The sequence below is a fragment of the Impatiens glandulifera genome, chromosome 7 (genome assembly GCF_907164915.1).
Source record: "Impatiens glandulifera chromosome 7, dImpGla2.1, whole genome shotgun sequence".
In the NCBI taxonomy this organism is placed as follows: Eukaryota; Viridiplantae; Streptophyta; class Magnoliopsida; order Ericales; family Balsaminaceae; genus Impatiens; species Impatiens glandulifera.
The window spans coordinates 14,620,594-14,648,095 of NC_061868.1; the positions used below are offsets into that span (position 1 = coordinate 14,620,594).

Sequence of the window (27,502 nt, forward strand, 5' to 3'; positions counted from 1 at the left end):
TAAATTTTTATTATTTTAAATTTAAGATAATAAAATTTGACTTAGTATAAATAATTATAATTATGATTTAGATGAAAGGTTTATTATTTATTCAAATAATTAAATTATATAAATATGTAAGTACAAAAATATTTATTTTATGAAAAATCTCAATTAAATTTGCTATTAAAAGTTATATAAAAAAATATTTAATTTATTTAAATAAATTAAAAACCGAACTCTTGTTATAACTTTTGAATCCCAATAATATTTAGGCATAAATCTAGGTTTTCCAAACCTAAACCCTAAAATAGATGAATGTGCCGGCAAAATCGCGATATACTGTTTCCATATTGAATTATATTTCTTTACAAATTTACCCGCTGAACTCTATAAAACCTACCTTTGAGGTCTTTTCAAAATTACACCCAACAAAAAAAAAAGAAGCCGCCCGAGAATAAGATCACCTCTTTCTCTTAGAATCTATTAATCATCTTTTCCTCCGACCACCTGGTAAGACAGAATCTATTCCGGTCAATCAATATTGCCTATCTAATTTTCTGATTTCATCAAATTCAACTTCAATTAATATATATTAAACTTTTCAATTCATCTTTTGTCCCTAATACTAATAGAAAATCTAAAAAGTTTCATAGTAAGGATGAGTATTCAATTATTAGACGGTTCAACTATAAAGAGTTTTCTTGAAGATGACGAAGCATTTGATAGTTGGATTTCTAACCGGTTTGCAAACCTCGACATCAACAAAGACGGTTATCTTTCTTACGAGGAGATGATGCCAGAGGTAAAAAGCTTGAGGGTGCATATGAAGGATCTTGAGCTCGATGCCCTTGATGTCCATGAGGAACATGATCATACCAATGTCGACTATTCCTTGATTTTGAAGCAGTTTGATCGCAACTCGAATGGAAAAGTGAACAAAGAGGATTTCAAAGCTGAGATAAAGAGGATAATGCTTTCGGTCGCAGCGAGTCTTGGATCGGTTCCAATGCTAATGGTTCTCCAACCAGAAGGTCTTCTTATGAAAGCAGTTGAGAATGAATTAGCCAAGTTGGTTGTTTTTTCTAGTTAAATTTAGTTGACATAAATATAAATTTAGTTGACATAAATATTCCATATGATCATATGAATATATTAATTATTATTTATTGAAATTGAGTTTTTTTTTTTTTAGAAGTTAAATAAAATTTGTCCAACGTCTTTGATCAAGCCGTTAAAACGAATTGACTCTTAAAATCTTATGATTTTATGATTTTACGGAAGGTTAAGAAATCTCTAAACTTTAAATAGGTAAACTTTTAGGATTTTAAATTTACGATAATAAAATTTTACGAGTTTATAAATAATTTCGAGATTTTACTATTTTACGTTTAAAAAACAAATTTATATTTTAAAATTAAAAAATAAAGTTATTATTTATTCAAATAAATAAATTAATATAATTAATTTTGTAAGTATATTTTAATAGTGTTATTTATTTATTATTAATTTTAATTAATTTAATATTTAAATATATAAAAAAAATAAATTGGTTAAATATAAAATATTTTATTATATATATATAAATAATAATAATATATAACTATTATTTTTTTAAATTAAACTCTCGATTTTAAGAGTCTTAGTCAAATTTCTCAAATATTTTATTACTAATTATTTAATTAATAAATATATATTATAAATAAACTAATATATTTTTGCTCAATTATATTAATATTTTAATATATTACTGCTTACATTTTGTAGATTTGAACTTTCTAAAAAAATGAAGTTTGGTTGAATACTAAATTTCAGATCCAGATATAATAGAATTTCTTAGTAAACCTAACTAATTAATAACTACATCTTCTAATCTAGATTCTAAATTAAGAGATTTCACAAATTACAATTTATTCATAGGCTTAAAATAGACTTGTAAACACTCTAGAATACAAATAATAATACCTGCAGTTCAAATTCAATAATTCTAAGCAGATTAAAACATCACAAGAATATAGACTTCTCAATTGTCGGAATAAACGGGTGAAGAATGCTTTCGCCAAACTGATCCACTATCGATGCTGGAAGCTGACCGGAGTTGAGATCATCCTTCCAAACCTGGTTTAGCATTGCCGATATCTTAAGAGCTTCAACCATTCCTCCTTTACTTCTTGCCAGTGCAACCGTTTCGTTAATGATCAATGATTTTGGTAACAATGACGATGATGACGAAGGGCCAGCTCCAACCGCATTGTTTGCCGATGTAGTAGGTGTAGTAGTACTAGTAGTTGTAGTAGTAGTGCCTCCTTGTATTTCGGATGGCAAAGTAGGAACTTTCGATGGACCATCTATTGCCATTTTCTTTTGTGGCGGCTGATCCTCGTTCAACTCGGTATTGGCCTTGCGTTTATCTTTAATAGCCTTGCGTTCTTCTGTAGACAAATTTATACTATTGTGATGAAAACTATGACAAGAAATATTCAACTAAGCTAAATTTAGTTTTTCTTTTGTTTCTATATGTTGAAAAGAATCAATAGGTGTTTTCAAACGAGGCCTATAGTTAACTTTCTGAATATCTTTTGGGTTTGAGATGTGGCCTAATTTTTGCCCAAAGCCTTGTTCGATGTTGAGTTATTCGAATAAGCAATAGGTTATATCAAAATAACATTGCAAGGGTGATGCAATCTATGCATTAGTGCAAGGTCACTCATCAGATGGCCACGTAAAAAAAATGAAAAATAATTTAAAAAGTGGAGTGCATGTTTATATTTTGGTTATGATTTGAACAATGGGGTTGAGAATGGATTATTTGAGATTAAATTCAAATAACCCTGATCGAACAAGGCCTACGATAACTATATCAAATATTTTCTCACATGCCTAGTGGAACTCTAACTTGTAAAAAATATTATTAGAAATAACAAGAATTAGTGGTACCTTTACTTGAAACAACAATTCTTTCAGATTTTCTCACGACAGTTTTTGAAGATGGGGGTATCAACAGAGGGAATAGTTTCAGCCTCTCAAAAATGCATTGACCTGCAGCTCGCTGAAATATGCACAATCTCAAAATACAATTTTGGTCATATAAAGAATACATACATACATACATATATATATATATATAATCATACTCACCTGAAGAGCTCCAAAAACGCGCCAAGCTTCATATCTTTTCACATCATTCTTTTGAGTCTCAATATAAAGTTCTGGTTCCAGAAGCTTCAGATATGTCTCAAGATTCGGCAATAAAAGAAGGCGTACCTACACAAATTATCAACAATTGGCTTTAATTTATCTTTTTCATTATTTCCATTTTTTTAAATGATAAGAAGGTTATGAGTCTTGTGCTCTATCAATGAACTAAGCAAACCTTCATTTGACTTTAATTTTCTAATATCATAAATAAATAAATACCACTGAAAAGCTCAGAGCAGTTTAGGATGCATGAGAATATTACCACATTAGGTCCTAGAGCAGCTAACCCTTGAATAGCACCATAATGTTGAGTCAAAGTGCGTTTGGGATCCAAAAATGCATGCACCAATGTTTTGGTCAAGCGAGTTTGGAGATTGTTATATACATGTCCGAATCTGTGACATATAGTTGAAGATTAAAACTGTCAATGGCATGATATCAACCTATAAACAAGTTTCAATCCTGTAAACTATAAATAACAGGCCGGAATTTTACTAATCAAATACATTTTAAAGAACGTAATATCCAATGCTGAAGTGTATCACAGTTGAGTAAATTATGCTTTATTAAGAAGGAATCTTGTCCCCATTTGGAAACACTTTATTTTTGTTATTGTATTAGAACCCAGATGAGAAACAGATAATATGTGTTCGACTAAGTTCAGTTTTCAAGTGTGATCTATCTTAATTTGGATTCAGTTGTCAAATGAAGCCAATGTGACAACAACAAAAAATGGCAAAAGGGGGACAATTAAAAAGTGTTTCCAAATAGAGCTTGGCATCATAGTTCCATGGAAGCCAAACCAACCAATAAGAAAACAAAAAGGGACAATGTTTATTGTTTATAAGTTGAAACTTAGCATAGTTATAATTTGAGAGGAAGTTAGGGCACTTAAAAGGGAATGAATAACCAAACCTCTTGCATATAGAAGCCACTAGGTTAGCTGAAAATTCTCTGAGTTCCCAGTGGTTATCTGTAAGCCGGTTCCCCAATTTCTTTGCCACAAGACAGGTAACAACTGACGGCATCAATTGGTGCAGCTGAAAACAAATATCATGTCATTAAAGTAAGAAGAAGACAAGGAATATATCTGGAAAATATCTAGTTAAGCTAAAGAAATACTGCAACACTATATGGTAACCGCACCTCCAGTTGAGTGGAATATATGCATATCACAACCAGATTACAATATTCAAACAGTATGTAAAACCCTTGTCATTTTTCTTTTTTTTTCCCTAATTTTGAATTGCCTACAATCTGTTTACAAACTTCATAAACTTGGTTATTACTATGTGGTACCATACTATTACAATAAGTAAATAAAATATTGGCAATAAACAATATAACATTTGGTATCATGATTTTTCATCTTGCTATGAGACATAAAAATCAACATTTTTTTATTTTTGAATCACAATCATCTTCCTATGAGACATAAAAATCTCCTTCTGTTCTTTTGTTTTTGTTTTTCTTCTCCCTCCCATCTGTAATTCACTAAACGCATCTTGCGTTTTACTTTCAATGAAAAGTTGACCTTTTTCAAAAAAAAAAAAACAATCATCTAGAAAATAATTTGGTCATGATTATTATATCATATAAAGCAAAAAATACAGTATAATTTGAATCATGATCTAAAAAATATCTCGACCACGTCCATACCAAAAAGAAAAAGAAATTAGTTACATTTTCAAGTTGGCAATTTCCCAATGACGTCGTGATTGTAACAAAATTGTGAGAAAATAGCAGCTTCCAAATAGGATCAATAAATGGGCAAAGTAGAGCTATTACAAACACATTCCAACAAAGTACTACTGTTTAACTAGCAAATCACTGTATATACACATGCTCAAACAAACTAAACAAACTAAACCAACCAGAAAGATACTTACATAAGGTTCTACATGTATGTGAGGATTATGGAGGAGACTCCCTACTAGACGCATTAGAGCAAACAACAGACGGAAGTCATTCAAACCACGAGAAACCTGATGTCAAAAATTGAAAATTAAACCACGTTAGATTGTTTCAGAGGACTCCACATAAGACATTTAGCATGAAAGAGAATAAATACCTCATCAGCGACAAAGCAGGTGAAATAAGGTACTAGAGGATGCAATCCAGGGTCTGTTCCCAAACTCAGTAAGGCTTCTTTGAAAAGGGTAGAATCAGGCCTACTTGTAGTAAGTTCGGTTATCTTATCAAAGTACAGCTGAATGGTAAATTAAGAGCCAATTTCAGCATTACAAGGATGGTGATTACAGGCAATATAGAAAAGTAAATACAATATATACCTGAAGCTCTCGGGACAAAACATGTTTAATGGGTAACCTAATGTCAACAGGAAGTCCATCATCTTTTTGCTCGGTCTTTTTGGCATCAGGAGGAGTTGATATAACTGAATATACAAGCAGCAGATAAAATGAGACGAACAATTTACTATAACTAGTATTCGACAATAGGAAAAATAGAAATCTCAGCAAATAAGAGAGTTGCAAGTAATTTTTATGTTTTTCAGGTTGAGGTAACTGACAAAAGGCTTTAAGAAGCATTCACACCTTCAACAGAAGCATTCTCAGGAATAGCTGGTTGTATGCCTTCAATAGCTAGCCAGTGACAGACAACAGTAGTCTCGAGAGGTGCTTTGGGTAGTGGAGCATCAATAACCTTTACATCAAGAAAATAATGCAAAAAATATGAAACATATAACCAGCAAAGAACGAAATGTAAAGACTATATACAAAAGTCTACCTCTTTAAAATCCAAATCTTTGTCATCTATGTAAAATAGTCCTTTATGTCCAACAGCCTTTTTGAATCGCAAAGGATCATTACAGGTGAATCCATATAACGGCTGCATCAGCACAAGCAAAATATTGTTCTTTTAGAATTAAAATTTTATATCTCCAAATTAAAAAAGAAATGAAAGTATAAGTTGCACCTCGACATTTCTCAAGTTGAGGGCACTATCAACATCATCAGTTGTTAATATGGTTCTCCTCGAATGGCGCATGCATTTGATTGCCTCCTGCAATTCAGCAAAAACACACCACCATATTGTGATTTAGTACAATGTAGTAAGCAATTTTCCAATCAAGAAGCTTATTGTGCAGATGCTAAAGGTCCATGCCCATATTCATTGTAAAAGCTAAGATATAACCTAGTGATTGGAGATCTTTATTTCTAATGGGATCCCAAAATTGAAGATTTACTAACTACAATATTGACCATGTTCACTAGCTTTGATTCATATTCTTCTATGATTTCTACTTCATTCCGCATCACTCTCTAAAATTTATCCTTATTATTTGTATACCATCAAATTCAACTTTGGTGCTTGAAAACCAAAACAACTAAGCATTTAGGTATTGAGTAGCCCAGATATTAACATGACTTTGCTCCTACTACTCAATTCATTTTTCATAGCTAAAGATGATACATTATATCATAATCAATCCAATGCAATGCAATAGAGCTATCTATAAAGAACAAACATACTAAAGATTTAAGTTACCTGCATGATCTCACGCATACGATATTCAACATCTGGAGCCAGAGCAAGCGCAACTTCTTGAGGTAAATTATTAATCCCAATACTTTGTGCTATAACCTCTATTGTCTCCTTGGGAACAATACTCATTTTATCCTCTCCTTGGAACAAAACTCCCAAAATCAATCTTCACAGACATGAAAAAGTAAATCCCAAAACCCAGATGTCAGGATGAAATAAACATATTTAGAATCAATCTGCTAACAAATACATAATACTTGAGAGCACGACATGAAATTAAGCCATGCGCTTGCAAGCTTCATGATCCATAACCATATAAGTAGAGAATTCGTAAAAATTACCTCGATCGAGAGAGCTCGAACTCCAAATTCTGACTATCGAAAGTTTCGAAGCAATTAATTGACAAAACCGTATACTTTCGTTGCAGAGATTATTACTCGAGTTGCTTTTTGGTGCCGGAAGCGGTAACCGGAGCTCCGTCGTTGCTTCCTCGCCAACAAAAAAAAATCCGTCAGAAATACGAGAAAGATCAGAGAAGTATTTATTGGGCTTGAGCACAATATTTATATAAGTCCATGTCCATGACCAATCCAATACATTATCTGGATTCAGCCCATAAAACTAGCTCAATTTGAGACTTATCCATTAATTGGATTATTTTTGTAAGGCAATTATTTTTAATTTTGTTCAAGTGATTATTTATGAATCCCTAACATCAAATAATAGGATTATAATTTTCTTCTTCACTCATTTAATAACGGAAAATATAAAGTTGGTAAAAATGACTCTTTTGGACGCAAATATCTCTTCGTGCCCTCTCGCGTTACGCGACATCACCCTTCGTATTACGCGACAGTACCGTGATATTATTTTTGCAACATTATTAAGCCACATCTTCGCGTCATGCAAAAGGGGTATTTTGGACTTTGTACCTACCAAAAAAGTCATTTTTATCAACATTATCAGACTTGAGTCATTTCTCAAAATGCGGTGTTATTTCGTCAAATTTTTCATTTAACTATTATTTCGACATTTTGCATTTTTCATATAAAATTTTATAATTATTTTAAAGATTTAAACTCTTAATCTTTTCATACCACCATTTAAAGGATGATTTATAATATATTTGATATAACTAATAACTAAAAATAAATCACTCAACTTATATTAATAAATAAATAAAAATTTCTCAATACTCAATCATTCATATACCTCTTTTTTTTTTTTAAAAATTAATATAAAAAAATAAATAATTAAACAAATTAATTCATTTTTATATATTATCAATTAATTTCTAAATATGTGATTATATATATATATATATATATATTTAAAATATAATTATATTGATTATAAAATAATTAATACAAATAAAATTATTTATATATATAATTATTTATTAAAAAAATATTAAAAAATATTCTTGGCATTCTTTATTAATATGAATTTATTAATTATATATATTATTAAAATAGAGAAAATAATTTTTAAAAATAAATTTATATATCTTATACCCAATTATTTATTCCGTTAACTTGCGGTTATATTTATATGAATCCACTCAATTCAGGTTGTCTAACAAAAATAATTCAAATCCCTCTTAGCGCGACTTACAACAATCTTTGCAAATTCAGAATATATATCAATAATATCTATGATAAAATAAAATGCATAATAATTTTTATTTTTCATAAACCTCAAAATAAGGTCATTTAAAATAAATTGAGAGAAAATAATAATTAAAATATCTTCAAACTAAGGGTAAGCATTTTCTTATCTTTAGAAATATTTTCTCTTATTAAAATCAATCTTTTTGATCGTTGGAGGATATTTATTTTTTCTTTTTAACAATAATTTTTGTACGGTTCTATTTATCTCATCATACTTAACATTTTTTTTTTAGCACCTCTTTTATTTGGTTATTTTGGAAATTGTAAGTTGGTTTAAATCAATTTATATTTTAAATATATTAATTAATATTATGATATACAATTTTTTTTATAAATATAACAACTTAAAATATTGAAATTTATAAGTTTTGTTTTAAATTAAACTTGATAATATTTATCTAGTTGATTAATTTATTTTTTGTTTTAATATGAATCAAAATATTTATTTAATTTTAAAAATAAAACTTAAATCTTTTATTATTATTTTAGAAAAAGATACTTATAACATTTTTATTAAAAATGTCTCAAAATAGAGAAACGATAATCGCTTTCATTAGGCAAAACAAACACTTGTCTCAATATATTTGTAATTTTCAAATTGAATAAGCAATTATATCAAAATGTTAAGATCACTGCATAAAGTGAATCGGACTATCTTGCGTTATATTGGTGATTTTTGTAACTTCAACATAATTAATATTAACACATTGACATGTTTCACAGTTATATTTGATGATAAAGACTTTTCTCCACATCGTGCACATGATTTGAATATCTCGCTAATTTTGTTCATTTGTCTAATTCATGAGAAAACTATTGCATTTCTTTCTCACCTGATTTGTATACTAAAACTCCAAATGTACTATTGAGTATGTTAGTAACAAACATGTTAATGTTAGGTTTTCTATCTATCCATTATTGAATCATGTGTCATTTTGTTAGGAAGTTAACAAAGCTCATAGTTGTTACTTGTTACAAACTTTCTTATCAATTGTGAATGAGCATCTTCCAAAGAGATGGAGAATTGTCTCAATTTCTATTATGCATAGGACACAATGTGCTTGCTGATTTTTTCTTTTGTCATTAAGTCTCTACGATACGCAAGACAAATAATAAAATGGTGTTTTGGTGCGACTTTGGAAGAGCGCGCGATATTGTGTCAATTACAAATAAAAATTTAATCCTTAAAAATGATTTTTTTTACCTTTCATATAAAAACAAACAAAAGAAAGTGAAAACATAAGGAGTGGGTGGATGCAGTGGTGTGAGCAAAGGTGCATCATGACGTCCAATTATGTCCACGTGAAAATCTGTGACTATAATAGCAGACCATTCTGAAACTGGTCCTCTCTCACTTTTCTAGACTTCTTAGCTATATATTAAAATGGTCCATAAAGAAAAGAGTTTTAATGCGCAACGACAAATTAAGAGAACAAAGAGATCACCCATCGAGTCCACATTCTTATCGAATTTCATCTCATACAACATCATGATAAAATGACGTTTCGAATGAATCTCATTAGTCATCTATAATTGTCGAAAGTTTTTCGATTACGTTCCAGCCAATAATCTAACAAACAAAAAAAAAGGAGATGAGAGTCATTGTTTTAGACCGGACAATTTGGTTTTCTCCGCCAAACCTCCCAACTACTGTTAATGGACTTTGACATAATCCATTGAACCCCGATTAAGGTCCAAAGAAGGCTCCAAATTTCAACCGCAGACTAATAATGTGAAGTCGACTTGTCCTCTTTATAACACATGTAATAATTATAAAACTATTACGCTTAAATATGTGATCATTTAAAATACATTTTCACTTCAAACCTTTAAGCATAAGCATATTAAGTTCTTTTAATTAATTTATTTTTTTAATTTAAAAAACTTTAGTTTATTTTGTTATTTTAGATACAACTGTTTGACATCAATTAAGTTTTTATTATTAGAAGCTTAATATATATATATTTTTAATCAAGCTAGGCCTAAGTATCCGTCTAATTAATTTATTGAGAAGCATGGCCTTACATTATACGGATTTATGTGTTTGGTTACTTTTAGATTAAATTTGTATTTTTTTTAGAGAAATAAATATATATAAAACAGTTCTAGATCAGTGTGTGTAGCACGTGGCAAATTGATAATAACATAATTTAGGAACAGAAACAGCGTTTAAAGACACTTAAAGCTGAAAATTTCTGTGACTTTTATTTAATTTAATTGCATGCACATGATATAGGTTATTTAGAAATAACATATTTTGTTTATCAGAAATTATTTAAATAACATAATTCAACTATTTATAAGATGTTATTCAATAAAAAGATGATGCCAAACAATAAAAGTTTAAAATCTAAAAGAGCTTCACATAACAAAAAAAAAGTAAGGTAAAGATATATTGACATTCCGAAATACAATCGAACTCGACAAGTAATTTGAGGGTTCATAATTCGATTCAATTCAGATTTACAATTTAACTGAATATATAACTAAATAGTTTGGTTATACGAAAATTAATATTCTACAATCAAACAGATCAATTAATTAGTTAAATGTTCAATTAATTGACTATTCATTAGTTAATTGTTAATTTTTTTTGTTTATAAAATACATATAAAATAAATATATAAAATTAGTAACAATGATACTATCCAATGAAGATAAATTAAGGTGGTTTGTTTGTTTTTGGATTTTTGAGTTTTTTTTTTAACTTTAATTATCAATTAAAATATCAAATACTATTACTTTACTTTAATTAACTTTAAATTTTAAATAAAATAAAAAGATTGTATCAATTTATCTTAAACAAATTTCAAATATCAAAATGATTTTTGTTTTAATCAATCTTAAAAAACCCAAAATCAAACGGCCCTAGGTAATGGATGGAACCTTCTTGAAGCAATTTTAAATTAATAAAAGCAAAAGATATTTCTCTTTACAATCAATTTTAAAAACAAAAATCATATAAAATAAAATTGGGATCTTCCAAACAAACTGAAACAATGTATACTTTTAATTTGATAATTTAAATAATAAAATTTGAAGAAAAAATTAACAATTTATTATTTAAAAAATAAATAATTTATTTGGAATTCAAATAATTAATTGTCAATATTGAATATTATACTTAGTAAGATAGTGAGTGACCCAACCAAATTGCAAATTAATATGTTTCTACTTGAACTTATTTTTTTAGAAAATGATTGAACATTTTATATTAAAGAAAAATAAAAAGTTACAAACACAATAAATAAAAATTATTATTACCACATTTTCTAAATAAAAGTACAAAATAAAATACTAAATCAAAATCTATTTAATGTAAATAGAATTTGCATACTTATAGTTAGGGATGGCGATAAGAGGCAGTTCGGTTTGGAACCGCATTATCATCTTCGTCCCGAATCTACCAGCACTGCTTGATTCCCGTAGGGGATTTTAAATATAAATCATTCTCGCCCTGATTAGCGAAGGGGTTTTCCGCCGAAATCAAAAAATAATTTAAGTTTAAAATATAAATAATAAAATAATTCATATAATTATAAATTAAGAAAATTTCAATGTTTTATAATTATAATGATTGTATTAATTAAATGAAAGAAGATAAATATTTTTTTTAGTGAAAAAAATAATAATGATAGTATTAAATAAGTATATATATTAATTATTTTAAACAATTATCATTAAAACAAATGGTATATTTTCGGTTTGATTCGGGATCGGTATGTTTCGAATCCCGATCAACATATTTCGAATTTTCTTCGATTTGTTTCGATCCCCGATCAAAGCGGAAAAAAACCGCACTGATTAGTTTGGTTCGAATCTGTTATCGCGGGATGATTTTAACTTTTAAATTGATATCATTACTTTCCCTTCAAAATATAAAATAACAATATTTATAATAATTATAAATTATCACCATCATAATTGATAGGAATTAAAAAAATATTAGTAGAGTTAATAATTTTGTTTTAAAGTAAGAAAGTAATTCTTGTTTTAAATTTCGTAATATTAATTAATGTTTGTATATATATATATTTTATAAACGTTTTTAGTGATAATTGAAGATGAAAATTTTAGATATATTAAGAAATACTTTTTTCTAATTTTTTTTAATAATTAAAAAACATTTTGTAAATTTTTTATATATGCTAAATAATAAACCAAGTTTTATTTTAATTTTCCTTTTGAGTTGACTTTGTGTGTGTGGCAACACCACTGTAAAGCACTGTTGGAGGTGTTTATTTGAAATTGATATATATTATATAATTATAAGTTATAACATCATTTATTCATACATAATATTTAACATGTTATTAACTAATTAATTACATTTTCCTTGTGTATAATCATTTTCCATTCTTTTTATATGATCATGTTTATGTTATAAGAAGTTTGTTACATCTATCTCACCATTCACAATAACTTCAATAATTTAACATCCAGAATAACAAAAAAAAAATGGATCAACACTTGAACCAAACAGGGCTTTAACAACATTGTAATGGAGATGGACCACCACAACTAGACTCTCTCTATAGGGAATAAATGTAAAATAAGTAAAATAAATTTTAGTTTTTGGTTTGGTTAATAATACCAAGTGAATCAAACTAGACCATATATTTGGTAATATTTTTGTTTGTGAATCTGGATTAAGGTGATATTAAATATAAATTTAGATATATCTAGTTTTAAATTGTGATTTCATATTATTTATATGGGGATTAAATAAATTGAGAAGAAAAATGTTTACAAATGAAGACAAAATATTTCATATCTTTACCCTCATGATTGTCATCTACTAACCAAACAAGCCAACTATCCATGAGTTGGTTGAGCAGGCAGGCACACTCAAATGTCCCCTTCATTAGTCCTTTCGAGTTTTGTGAAATTGGTAAAAAGAAAAAGAAAAAAAAGTTAATAATAATAAAAAAAATATCACACAAACTAATTTAAAAAATATTGGGTAACTTAGAAACTAAAAAAAAAAAAAAAAAAATTTAAAAAAAGAGTTTATTTTAGAGGAGTGATATAGAGAGAATTTGGGGAAGGAATGTGGAGGTAATGATGTGTCACTATATCACTAATTAGAAAAAATAAAATGTTAGAAAAAAATAAGAGAGAGAAATTTTTTTATTTTTTCGGCCAATCAGATTGCGTCACGTAATTCATTTCCCAAATCATTTCTTTCTTATCAAAACTAAAAATGTAGAAAAATGTAAGCTAACCAATTTATAACATATTTCTTTTCATAAATCAACTAATTCATACAAAAATAAATATATATTTATTTTTTTTATAAAATTTAAATATAAAAAATACTATACTAAATCACCGAATTAAAACTAAAATAACCTACTTTTTCATCAAAATAATAATACTTTTTAAAAATAATCATCATCAAACAAGCTTTTAGTACTGGTCAAGTTTGAGTTATTTGAATTCTACATCTTTATAAATATTAAAATATGTACCTCCTCAATCATACTAATCAAATTATTAACAAAATATTAAATACCACATCTCTTGTTTAAAAAAATTAATATATATAATTTTATCAGGTAACTCAAATTTTCAATTCCAATGCAATAAAGTTATTTAAATAATCTTAATAGACATAATTTTTAATGTTATGAAAACCAAACAGTTTTTACAGCAGATCAAGAAAAGAAAGTGAAAGAGAATAGATAGAACCTCCAATGACAAGCAAACTTTTTTTTCCCTTTTTTTTATGAGGACAGTCTAAGCAAGACATGTGCAGAAAAAGTAAATCCCATAAAAGCAATACATTCATCTATCACTTTTAACTAATCTCTTCACTTTATAGATATTTTTTATAAACTAATTGGCCCCATTTCCAGCTCTAAAATTCCTCTTCAAATCATGTTAATTTCTAACTTAATTAATTATAACCAAAACATGCAGAGCAACCCACAAGCTTCATTTTCATATAGGATAAAAGAATTGGATATTCTAATTTTTTTTTAGATAATGGGTTCGAACTCGTCATGCGATACATTCGGTTCATCTAATTAAATTGATTGACTGTGTTATGGGTTATATACTTAAAAAAAATCAAAAAAAAAATCTGTTAAATAAAAAATAAGATTAAAATTGAATATATAAAGCTTTTTTTCTTCAATAATTTTCACTCCCCTCTTTCTCTCTCTTATTCTTGATTCCATGTGGGCAATAAAAGACAGACAAGCAACAATAAAAATGGTGTCTTGGGTGCGTCTTAAGTAAGCCCATTACAAATCTGAGATCGAAATCATAGAATCAAATATGGGTCTTATTAAGGGTGAACTTGTGAGAAATGTCTTCTTCTCCAAGAACAAATCCATTAATAGAATTAATCATGATCAAGCTCAAGAAAGAAAAAAATGGAGTAAGATGAGATCTTATCTCTGTGGAGACGAATTCAATTCTGTCCTCGCTGAACATGATTCAGACTCATTTAGAAGCTTCTCCGCCGTCATTTCTTCCCAACCACCTCATCAGAATTCCAGTGAAGATCATGGAGAAGAAGAAGAAGAATCAGCCATGATCATGAAATCTACAACTGAAAACTCTGAATTCAGTATCACCCAACAACCCATTTCAGTTGTTGAAAAACAGAGATCAACCGCCGATCTATTCCGTGAAGAAGACGCTGCAATTACAATCCAATCAGCTTTCAGAAACTTTCAGGCGAGGCATAGAAGCAAAGAGATGATTGAAACAGAGGAATCCATAGGAACATCACTAGAAGTTCAAACTGGAAACTCAATTGTTCAAGAAAAACTAACCAAGAAATTACAGCAGAAAGCTAGAACTGGTTCATCTTCATTAAAGCTAAAAGAGGATTGGGATGATAGCACAGTTAGCAGCAACATATCAAAAATGAGGATTCAAAACAGAGTTGAAGCAATGACAAGACGTGAGAGAGCTTTAGCATATGCATTCTCACAGCAGCTAAGAATATGTTCAAAGAAGAAAGAAGCAGAAACCTCAACAGACATGGCATGGAGCTGGTTGGAGCGGTGGATGGCTACAAGACTTCCAGAAAATAATAATAATAATTCAACTGTTGAAAGCCATAACGGTAACAAAGATCAATCATTTATCATGAAGAAGAGACTCCTTGATATAGGAGTTGAAGAAAAGGAAAGCTGTGGATCTAATGAGGTTTCATCTACTCTTCAAATTGAAAGTATTATTACCAAGAACAGAGTAAAACAGACAAGAACAGTGTCAAGGAAGAAGGTAAAGACAAAACCCATTTTGAATATATGAGTGTTGAATTTGAATGGTTTTATGATTCATTGTTGACAGGTAAACAAGAAAGAGGATTGATGAAGAAAGAAGGAATGATTGAATGGAGAAGATGATCAAGTGTTGTGTTAGTATAATTACTTCTTCTAGGTGTGTGTGTGTATATGATCATATGACTAAAAAAGTCAAATAAAAGATTAGTAGTTTGAATAAGTGTTGTTTGATTATGATTGGGAAAGATGGTTCTCACTATTTAGGCATGTCTTATGTTTGTATATTGTACTTATTTTCAAACATGTTTGTTCATGTTTGAGGACTACTAATATTATTTATGAAAAAACTAGGCTATATGTTTATCTTATACTTTTTTTTGCAATTGTTACACTACATGGTCTATATATTTGTGAAAATATAGGGCAATAGTGTTTCTAACATATCGAGGCTCGAACTTAAGGTAAGGCTAATTAGGCGGCCGACAAAAGCTCAACCTTAAATAGGGTAAGGCCAGTTAAGCGGCCGTCGAGGACCCAACCTTAGAACAAAGCTAAATAAGAGGCCGCATAAGACTGACACTTAAAGACCAACTAGTGGTCTTCGGTCCTTCACAAGCCACTCAATCAAAAAAAAAATGATAACATCAACCATGTTTGATTTTTAGGTCACTTTTTAACCAATTAAATTATTGTACTTTTGCTATAAATATATACAAATTTATTATATTTATTTAATAAAACTTAAAATATAATTATTGAGTTAAAAATGAAGATTTTTTTCTACTTAGACACTCCAATCTTAGGACAACTAATGTAGTATGATATAATAATTCATATTATAACTTAATGAAACTATTTAATTTTAATTTATAAAATAGACTCATAAATTCAAGTTTGTAAAGTCATGAGTTTCTGAATGTTCAGATTTAACAACAATAATGATATTAAATATAATCATAATTACTCTTTGGTTATAAGTTATAACCATATAACATATTCATTTGCAGTTACAAACCAATATGTATTTTACACTGTAGGTCTATATGAAAAGTATTAAAATTAAATTTTTGTTTGGCCAGTGCCAAATGATTATTTTTATTATCATTTTCATTTTCATTTTTTTTTTATTAAAAGCCAAAATATTGATTTATAATCATCTTACTGTTATTGAATAATGGGCTCTTTTTATTGAAAACAATTTTTTTTTTCCAGAAATGAATAATGGACCTCTTTTTTCTTTCTTTTTTTTTTTACTAAAAAATTGGGCTTATTTGATATTCACATATTTTATTTTGCTAAAATAAACAAAATTATTTGACATTTTTTTCTTGTATAATTATGATTCAAATTTTTGCTTTCAATCTAATTCAATTATATTTTATATTAAATGACAAATATATTTTTCATTTTCTATTTTAATGGTTTTTAAATATATTTACGTTTATAACAAATATTGTGATTAAATATAATTTTCAATAAGGCTCAGCATAATTTAAATAACCTCATTCTCATCTTTCAAAGTATTTAAATCACCAATTGAAATATCAAAGTATTCTAAATCATGTTCTACTTGATTATTTTATAATATTTCAATATAAAATTAACCCTGATAATTGATTTTTTTATCAAAAATAAAAATAAATCATAGCCCGATATGCTAAGAAAAAACCCATATCAAACAAGGTCTTAATTAGCACTTCTGCATAAATATGACATGTTGTCTATTTTTGTAGATCTATCAAAGACAAGTAATAAATATGGAAAAGGACCAAGTGATAAGTAGGCAATCCATAATCTTTATGAAGTCAAGCTAAGAATTTAAGGCTATGACTATGCCTTTATATAATTGGATCTATATCCCATGTTTGAATATATTTGAAAAAGGACATATAAATTAATTTTATGCAACTATTAAAAGAGTGTCTTCCTTTATAAAGGGAAACTATAGGGTATCCTTGCGAAAACATATTGCCGTCTCTTTTTAACTTCAGGTGCCTTCAAAGCTTCACCATTTTCGATGGCCTTGGATCACGTTTGATAATATCGGTTTTGTTTTGATCTATGATCACGAATAATTGTTCTAGCCTGTAAAAGAAAATCATGATATCTTCAAGCTCTTCTCTTGTTGTTGTTCTCTATGATTCATATGATTGATTGAGTTGGGCTTTGTGGGATTTGGCTCGATGAATATTATATGAGGATATTTATTTGCTTATGTTAGAAAATAATGATCAATGACAATCACCTTAATAACTAGTGTATGATTGAATATTTTATTTTAATTAATAAAGATATCTTTCTTGTTTCATAATACCTTCTTTATAACCATTAGGGTGAATAATTATTAATATTCTTTTTTTAAGATGTTGATATTTTGAATGATATTGTTTATATTAGTAATTTTTATTAAATTCGATTTCCAATACTATAATCATTTTAAATATAAGCACATGAATATAGTTATTGACTGTTATACTAATTTTCTTAATTAAAAAATAAATCTTAATAAGGAATCATCCTATATAACCGTAATAATAACTTTTCTTGACAAGTAAGATATGAGTATATACAAAAATCATCCATCCCCACTACAACAAAACATACTTTCAGCGACCCTTATATGCCAACCCATATTAAGCGTGGGTAAAAATTAAAAGAAAAAAACTTTTGCCAACCTTTATATCTATACCACCACCTTTATTATTTTTATATACCAACTTTGTAACTTTGTTAAAACCTTATAATTTAAATATTCTAAATTTTAATAATTTTTATGTTTTATTTTTAAACTTTGTAAATATTTTATTTTAAGTTTTTTATTTTTTTTAAATTAAATTTGACTTAAAATTTTGTTAACATTCAAATTTAATTAATATTTTTTATATGAAATAATTTTTAAACTTTTTATAGTATTATTAATATATGTCTTTTATTTAATTATTATTTAAATTTAATTAAATTAAAAGTAAAATATATGAGAGAGTTCAGTAGTATCTGAAGTGTTAATATGACATTTATCCCACATTGGAGAAAAAGAAGAAGTTTTTAGTATATAAAATATGAGAGAGTTCATTAGTTTCTGAAGTATTTTTAAAGTTATAATGTGTTGGAATATGGGTTTAGGGGTTATGTTCATCAGGTACTTAAGAGATGAAGGGCAAATGTGATAATAGTAGAGATAAAAAAATAACAACTAAAATGAAAATAGAAAAAAAAAACAAATTTAAAAAAAAATAGTTTAAAAATAAAATAGACTTTTAGCGACGTTTTTTAATTTTGCCAATGCTTAAATAAGCGTCGTTAAAACTTTCGCCTTTCGGCAACGCTTGTACCGACGCTTAAATAAGCGTGGTAAAAACGTGCGCCCACCCTGCTTCTGGCGACGCAAGAATAAGTGTGGGTAATGTTTTTGGCGACGCTTTTAAAGGTTGGCAGAAGTCTTTTTAAGCGTCGCCGAAAGTCATTTTTGTTGTAGTGCCCCAGAGAGAGAAACATCGGGAGATTTCACGGCACGATCGACACGATCAGCAAGAACGGAAAAACAACACGATCGGCACGATATCAAGGTCAAGATTTCGCTTGTTGTGGTCGCGATTACTATTCGTTGAAAGTCGCTTGTCAATTCAAGAACGTGCGCACAATCGGCACGATCGGCACGATCAGCAGGAACGACACAGTATCAACTCTAATAACTAGGTCGTTTATTCATCTGTAAAGTTTGGTTGGAAGGTTAGAGTTTATAGTTTACCCTATTCTGTAATAGTTAGGGTTTTTAGTATACCCTATTATGTTATTGCTCTGTTTTGTTGTTGTGTTCTACTATTCATCAAAATGAGAAGAAAGAAAAGCAATAAGAATAAGGAAGTCAGAGAATTTGTGATGGAAGGTTTAAGGGAGGTAGCTGAAAAAGAAATCGATAGTATTGCTGAAAAAATTATTCATGAAAAACAGGAATGCAACAAAGGTAAAGAACCAATTACTGATATAAATTCGGAAGAAAATGCAGCGGGAAAACAGGGGGAAAATGAAGGAATATGTAAGGTTGGGTATAATGAAAGAGCAAACCTCTTTGGACTTAAAAATTAAATCACAAAGCTACTGATGCATGCAAAGAAAGGAGAGATTGTGCTCAACAAAGAGAAAATAGAGCAAACAATCGTCAGATAGTAAACTGGTCAGTGGAAATAATGAGGGGCTAATGAAGTCCCAAAATCAAAGACCCGTAGTATCAGGAGAAATTCCAACTAGAAGGTAAATGAAGTCTGGAAAAAGAATGCAGAAAAGAAAAAAGCAGAAGATCATTCATACAAAGGTCAAATCTACTTGGATGAGTTTAAAACAAAAGTTGAGATTCTCAAATCTCCTTTTGAATTTAAATTGCCCACTGAAATGGAGGAGAAATGCGTCAAAGAATGGGAAAATATAGTTGTTGGTAACTACATAGGAAAGAACCGTGTATCTTTTCCAAACACTAAGGAATCACTAATGAAACAATGGGAGCAGAAGGGACTGGAGAAGGTTTCTGCAAACATCCATGATCTCTATTTTCTACAATTCAAAAAGGAACGAACTTGGATGATATTCTGAAAATTGGGCATACTTATATTGGATCCAACTGTATTAAGCTGGATAGATGATATGAAGAATTGAGCCTTCTAAGAAAGCCAAAGAAAACAACCCAAATATGGTTCAAACTTAGGAACATCCCAGCACACATGTATAATGTAGAAGCTCTAAATCACTTTGCTAGTCTATTGGGGAAATCATTATATATGGACCCAATTACAAAAGAAGGAGAGCACCTTACTTTTGCTAGAATAAGCATTGAAGTGCATCCTCAAAGTACACTGCCAAAAAACATGACAATTGTTGATAGGAATGGAAAACCCACAGTCATGAAAATCTCATATGAATGGAGGCCAAACATGTGTTCTTTCTGCAATACTTTCCAACATGTTAGTACTAAATTTGCAAAAGCAATTGAGGAAGAACAAAAAATCATGAAAGTCAGGGAAGCAAAAAAGCAGGACAATGAAACGGAAGAATCAAGAATGGGAGAGCATATTGTGGAAGTTAAGGATAGTGATAAAAAAGACAAAAATTAGGAAAATGCAGAGGGAGAAAGCAAGAAGGATTCCAAGAAAAAGGAAAGTAGTGAAAGAAAGAAAGTAAAGGGAATCAAGGTGAAGGGAATCAAGTTGTTGTTGAGGAAACTCAAGAACAAAACACCTAGAATTTCAAAACTGAAATAGAGAATTCTAAAGTCGATAAAGAAGATTCCAAAACTGATGTGGAGTCTGAAGCCGAAGCTGATGATAATGAAGACAAGAATACAGAAATTCGAGTTGAAGACAACAAAGGTAAAAGCCCTGAAATTCTCAGAAATAATTCTTTCTATCAAATCAGAACGTGCTCGTACAAAGAGAGAATTAAAAATGAGAATCAACAATAGTCATCATCCTCTTCAATACAATCTCCTTTTATCGTTAGAGGAAGAGGAAGAGGAAGAGGAAGAGGAAGAGGAAGAATGCATCTCAATGAAAATAGATGGCATGCGAAAATCCCAGACTGCGATGGTTAAATTTGAATGTAGTCTTTTCTGTTTGTAATCTTTGTTTTTTAGAATGTATGAATGCTACTAATCAGTTTTTTTTAGGGTATTTTGATTGTCATCTTTAATCATAACTAAGGTTTGTCTAGCTTTAATTTCTGACCCTCCACTTTTGGGATTTTAATGAAATGATTTTAACCGTTTCCCCCCCCCCCCAAAAAATATATGAATATATAAAGATATTTATATTCAAATAGATAAAATTAGTTATTATTAATAGTGTATAAAGGTAATATTCAAAAAGATTAATGATAGATGTTATCCCTTGCATACAGTTTAAAATTGACAGGGGACGTTAATTTTTCAATAAAACAATACTTATAATTATATTATTTAATTATAATGAGGAGTGTAAAATAATTTTAGAAAATAAACAATATTCGAAGTAGTATATGTTGAGGCTAAGTTGTCATATTAATTTGTGCAATATTCAGAGTAGATAATGTATGGTATGGTCATAATTATGATTATGTATCTCATTTAATATGTGGATCAATAACATATAAAATGAGAGCTCTATGTCACTCACACCAAATGTTTCTTATAGAAAATACTTGTTCTAATTCCTAAAATTATGGATCAAGAAGAAGTGAGTCATTTTAGGTCATTCACCATATAGAATTCATAAAAGTTTTTGTGACAAATCGAGTAAATTACATATAATTTTTGTATTACAAAATATTTAACTCTTATAAAGAGACTAGGTAAGAAATTTGAATGTGCAACTAATATGGATAGATCAAAGATGAGGTGAAATAACATAATTGTTGAATAAATATTAATATTAGTTATTTTAAAATTATTATTTTAATTTAATTCTTCTTTAAATTATGGAATTAATTTATAATGTTTAAATTAAAGATTTACGTATAATTAATTATCCCTTAAATTACAGTAACAACTTAAGTCAAATATTTAATTACCGTTACAAATCTCTTAATTGGTAGGATTGATTTGCATTAATTGTGATAAATTAAAAAATGTTTTTGTCATTATATTTATATATATATATATATATATTAGATGTAGAAAAGATTACACTTATATTTTTTCAAAAGAATGATCCATATTCTCGAGAGCATCCAAAACTATTATCCATTGAACCTCGTTAAGTAGATTGCGATATTAACGAGAAGAGTTGTTAAATTTTGAGAGGGAGCATCATTAACATCCTACCGCAACTAGTAACCTACTCAAGGAGGCGAAATCTCTCTTAGGAAAGTGCTCAACACGCCTCAACTACAAATCTCGATAAGTTTTTTCATATAAGTTTATTTAGTTACAATTGTTTGTGTAACTTAATTTTTTTTATTGTATTCATACATATTTAATTTCTAATAATCTTAGAGAGAATTCCTTTATTTAAAAAAAATTAAAAAATTAAAATGAATACGACTTTCCTTTCTGCTACTAAATATTTTCCTGACATCACTCGTATTGAACCTTTTAATGGTCAAAATTTTAAAAGGTGGCAAAAGAAAATATTATTTGTTCTTGATATTGCCAAGGTTGAATTTATTTTAACTACTCCCAAACTTTTGGATAATACAAGTACTGAATCTTTGGAAAATCTGGGAAAATGGATTACAACAAATAAAATCTGCAAAACAATAATTCTAAATGCCTTATCAAATGAGGTTTTTGATGTTTACTCAAATTTTAATAAAACATCCGAGATTTGGGAAACCTTGATAAATAAATATATCATTGAAGATGCAGACATTAAAAAATATGCTATAGGAAAATTTCTAAATTTTTAAATGAACGAGGAAAAATATGTTTCTTCTCAAATAAATGAGTTCCACTTGATTGTTTCTGAACTAACAAATGAATGTATCACTTTACCAGAGGCTTTTGTTGTCAGTGCACTAATAGAGAAACTTCTAGATTCTTGGAAGCACTACAAGAATTTCATGAAGCACAAAAGCACTACAAGAATTCAATGAAGCACAAAAGGAAAGAAATGACACTACTAGAAGTCGTTGTTCATGTTTGTATTGAGGAGAAAAATAAACATCAACATAAAACGGAGAAAGCAAAAGAACTAACAATAAAATCCAACCTAGTGCAAGATCAATGTGGTAACATCAACTCTCGTTCATTCTATCGTAACTGTCCCCATTGTTGGACAGATAGAAAGCAACAAACTGGATCAAACAAAAAACTTTATCAAATGGTAGTACGACCTCATCATCATATAGAGAAAAGAAAGATAATTGTTTTGTTTTTGAAAATTTTGGTCACCATGCAATTAGTTTCAGACACAAGAAGAGAGAGAACATACATGCTCCTATAGCAAACCTAGTTGAGACAGATGATGTGATACATGTCTCTGAAATAAATCTTGTGGCAGAAGAAAAGTCATGGATGGTAGACTCTGGTGCTATCAGGCATATATTTGTTAACATAAATGTATTTTCCTCCTACACTAAGCTACGGGAAAGAGAGGAACAAGTCTTTATTGCAGACTCAAGAAGAATTAATGTTTGTGGAAAAGGAAATGTGAATCTAAAACTCATCTCCAGTAAAATCCTCTCATTGACTAATATTCTTCATGTGCCCAAGATTCGCTCAAATCTTGTATTAGTTTCTATCTCGGGGAAGGCTGGAGTGAAGATCACTTTTGATTCTGACATACTAACACTTATGAAAAATAATATTTTCGTAGGCAAAGGTTATTTTTCTAATGGTCTATTTTTATTAAATGTTCTTGAAGTTATTAATAATAATGCATCTTCTTCTGCTTATATGATTGACTTGTTTAATTTATGGCATGCTAGATTAGGACATTTGAATTATAGTTATATTCAGAAAATGAAAGAGTTGAATATTTTACATGATGTATCAACTAATAAAAATGAAAAATTTCATGGGTGCGTAGAAGCTAACCGTACAAAGAAACCATGTAAAATAATTAATAATAGAGAAAGTGAACTATTAAGTCGTATACACTCAGACTTGGGAGATATGAAATCTAACATGACTAGAGTAGGAAAAAGATATTATGTCACAATTATAGACGATAAGTCTAGATACACATACTTATATTTTTTAAGAAATAAAGATGAGACTGAAGGAAAATTTATAAAATATAAAGCTGAAGTAGAGAATAAAATAAATATAATTATTAAAAGACTTAGATCCGATAGAGGTGGAGAATATGACTTTAAATCCTTTAGTGAATTTTGTGAACAACATGACATAATACATGAGGTAACTCCACCATACTCACCAGAATATAATGGGATAGCTGAACGAAAAAATGAGACATTAAAGGAAATGATGAATCTATGCTTATAAGTTCGGGTGCTCCTTCAAATTTGTGGGGTGAAGCTATTTTGTCAGCATATTTTATACAAAATAGAGTTATATTTTAAAAAAACAAGAAAAACTCCATTTGACATTTAGGAAGATAGATTACCTAACTTAAAATATCTAAGAGTGTTGGAATGTTTAGGTTATGCTAAAAATAGTATAGCGTATAGATTTTTAGTGTTAAAAAGTGATCTCTTAAATACAAATACAATAATTGAATATAAAAATGTTGAATTTTTTGAAGATGTATTTCCTTTGAAATTATCAATTAGTAAATCACCTTCTTCAATTAATAATGAAAATAATAATGAGATTGAGGTTGATACTTTAGAAAATATTGATACAATTGAATTGAGGAGGAGTAAGAGAATAAGAAAGGAAAACAACATAGGAGATGATTATATGTTTCTAGTTGACGGAGACCCATTACCTTATAATGAAACTATTTCTTCGTCTGATGGTGCACTATGGAAAGAAGTCATAGACAATAAAATTAATTCAATAATGATGAATCATACTTGGGAAATAGTAGACTTACATACTAGAACTAAACTAATAGGTTGTAAATATATATTTAAAAAGAAATTAAAATTAGATGGATCAATTGAGAAATACAAAGCTAGACTGGTAGCTAAAGGTTATAGACAAAATAAAGACATAAATTACTTCGACACATATTCTTCTGTTGCTAGAATAGCCTCAATTAGAGTTTTGATAGCGTTTGTTTCAGTTTTTAAAATGATGATACATCAAATAAATGTAAAAACAACTTTTCTTAATGGTGATTTAGATGAAAAAATATATATGGAACAACCTAATGGTTTTATAGTACCTGTAACTGAAAATAAAATTTGTAAACTAATAAAATCATTATATGGTCTTAAATAGGGGTGCAAACGAACCGAGCTACCTCACGAGCCTATATTTGATTCGAGTTCGAATCTATCAAATTCGAATATGTTCGATAATATTTCGAGCCGAACTCGAACCCAAATTATTTTGTTCGATTGTTCACGAGCCTCTCGCGAACTTTCATTTAATATTTATATATTTTTTATTTTTTATTATATTATACATTAGGGCAGATCTGAAATCCTCTCTCTCATCTCTCCCACTCTCTCTCGATTTCGTCCGTCAAACAGATCTTCTGCGGCGCCTTTCTCCAAATCTACCATCCCACCGATCAACTTTCGCCTCCTCACAGAAACAATGTAATCTGGTTGTTCTGTCGAAGACTAGACAACTCGATCTTTAGACTTCTTCTAAGGTATGCATCTCTTTCTCTTCTTATACACATGTTACTTGTAATCTGGTTGTTATGTCAAAGACTATATGTGATTTTTGGATGTTTGATCGACTTGCCGACGATTAATTTATAGGATTCTATACTATTGGATTATATATATTGATGATTTTCTGATCCTTAGTATAGAGATAGACTTACTTCAGACAATGTTTGAATGTGGTATCATAATGATTTTTTGAATTTGGAAGTATTTTTTGAATTGAATATTGACCATAACACGATGAATACACTTTCATCTCTCAAGAACATGAAATCTTAACATTATTGCAGTGATAGTGAATACAAATCTACAGGATTTGTGTACTCTGTCTGGATTTTCCATGTTATCTCATGAAACATTTACTCCTCTAGTTACAAATAATTCAAGTTCTATGACTACATGAATGAATTCCTGATGAACCTAGTTGTTTAAATCTAGCATTGTGTTGATTTTAGGGTATGACTAAGAATTTCTTCGTTTATTTTCATATAAACATTTTTGTGCCAACTGAAAACAACTTAATTAAAGGGACACGTTTTATAAAATCTATAGTAGTAATTTGATGCAATCCATGTTGGTATGCAACTGTTCCTCAATTTCCTTAAGATTGAATTTTATGTGTATGGAACCAGTATTATGATTCATAAGAGTGAGAGCACTAAGATTTGAGATGCTATATAACAACTCATCCGAACATTCACTCCCAACAATTACATCTTTGAGTGATTTGAGATGCGGTGACATCTTTGGAAATATTTAGTTTATTAGGAAATTAGACATCCTTGCCATTATTGCATTTTCTAATGTCTTGATGATTAACTTTTTTAAGTATGTCTGATTCTTCTCCAGCAGCAAATTCAGCCAATGTTCAAACTTTGTTGGATTCAAATGAGATTGCAAATCAAGAGGATATTGTGATAGAGAATGATAATCTATTACATAAGACTAAGAGACAAAAAGATCTCAAGTATGGTCAGATATGATTGAGGTTGAAGACCCTAAAGGTGATGATAATTACAAGTATAAACATTGTCATCTACTCCTCGCAAAAATGAAGTCGTGTACTACAATACACTTAAAACGACACTTAGATCGTTGTGGTCAACACTTGGAGTCTAAAAAGAATCTTGAGGAAACAATCAAACAACAACAACTATTGTTAGGCTTCGAAATTGTAGACACAACTATGTCACATTTGTTACTTGATGGCAAATTATATGGAACGCATGAAAGAAGCAGTTGCCAGTTGGATCCTAATGCATGAACATCCATTTACGATACTAGAAAAAGAAGGTTTTAATATGTTTTGTAGACGTGGAATGCCGGAGTGGAATCGTATATCATGAACAACAAGAAAAAAGAGTTGTTTTTCTATTTATATGAAGCTGAGAAGAAAAGGTTGCATGGTTTGCTAAAAAATGCGATTAAGATTAGCCTCACAATAGATTTGTGGAAGTCCAAGAATCAAAAAATTGAGTACATGGTCATCACCGGTCATTGGATTGACTTATCTTGGAAATTAAATAAACGTGTTCTCAATTTTTTTCATATCCCTCCTCCTCGTGGTGGTCCTCAAATTTATGATACTCTTCTAAAGTGTGCAAGGGAGTGGGGAATGAAAATATATATTATTTTTTTAATGATAAATTTCTATATTATTATGAATTTATGACTATCTATTTGGTTTTGTAT

The 27,502-nt window shown here is 29.0% G+C and overlaps 2 protein-coding genes across 2 annotated transcripts; one reads left to right on the forward strand and one right to left on the reverse strand.

The window, feature by feature from the left end:
- Positions 1 to 1,838: 1,838 nt before the first annotated feature.
- On the reverse strand, positions 1,839 to 7,200 carry LOC124945932 (transcription initiation factor TFIID subunit 6). Its single transcript, XM_047486461.1, has 13 exons — positions 7,026 to 7,200; positions 6,688 to 6,850; positions 6,115 to 6,201; positions 5,926 to 6,027; positions 5,733 to 5,841; positions 5,469 to 5,572; positions 5,249 to 5,386; positions 5,067 to 5,162; positions 4,093 to 4,217; positions 3,440 to 3,572; positions 3,118 to 3,243; positions 2,917 to 3,028; positions 1,839 to 2,411 (listed from the first exon to the last, which is right to left on the reverse strand). Exons 2-13 carry the CDS (start codon positions 6,811 to 6,813, stop codon positions 1,984 to 1,986), a joined length of 1,686 nt encoding a protein of 561 aa, XP_047342417.1. The 5' UTR covers positions 6,814 to 6,850; positions 7,026 to 7,200; the 3' UTR covers positions 1,839 to 1,983.
- Positions 7,201 to 14,514: 7,314 nt separating this feature from the next.
- Positions 14,515 to 15,968, forward strand: LOC124945817 (protein IQ-DOMAIN 33). Its single transcript, XM_047486319.1, has 2 exons — positions 14,515 to 15,596; positions 15,666 to 15,968. The coding sequence occupies exons 1-2, from the start codon at positions 14,637 to 14,639 to the stop codon at positions 15,684 to 15,686; spliced, it is 981 nt and encodes a 326-aa protein (XP_047342275.1). The 5' UTR covers positions 14,515 to 14,636; the 3' UTR covers positions 15,687 to 15,968.
- Positions 15,969 to 27,502: the final 11,534 nt, after the last annotated feature.

Coding starts and splice junctions, on each gene's coding strand:
- LOC124945932 (XM_047486461.1), bottom strand. CDS start 6,813: ATGAGTATTGTTCCCAAGGAGACAATAGAGGTTATAGCACAAAGTATT. Junction 5,842..5,925: donor AAGATTTGGATTTTAAAGAG/GTAGACTTTTGT, acceptor CTTGATGTAAAG/GTTATTGATGCTCCACTACC. Junction 3,244..3,439: donor CTGCTCTAGGACCTAATGTG/GTAATATTCTCA, acceptor TAATTTGTGTAG/GTACGCCTTCTTTTATTGCC.
- LOC124945817 (XM_047486319.1), top strand. CDS start 14,637: ATGGGTCTTATTAAGGGTGAACTTGTGAGAAATGTCTTCTTCTCCAAG. Junction 15,597..15,665: donor GAACAGTGTCAAGGAAGAAG/GTAAAGACAAAA, acceptor CATTGTTGACAG/GTAAACAAGAAAGAGGATTG.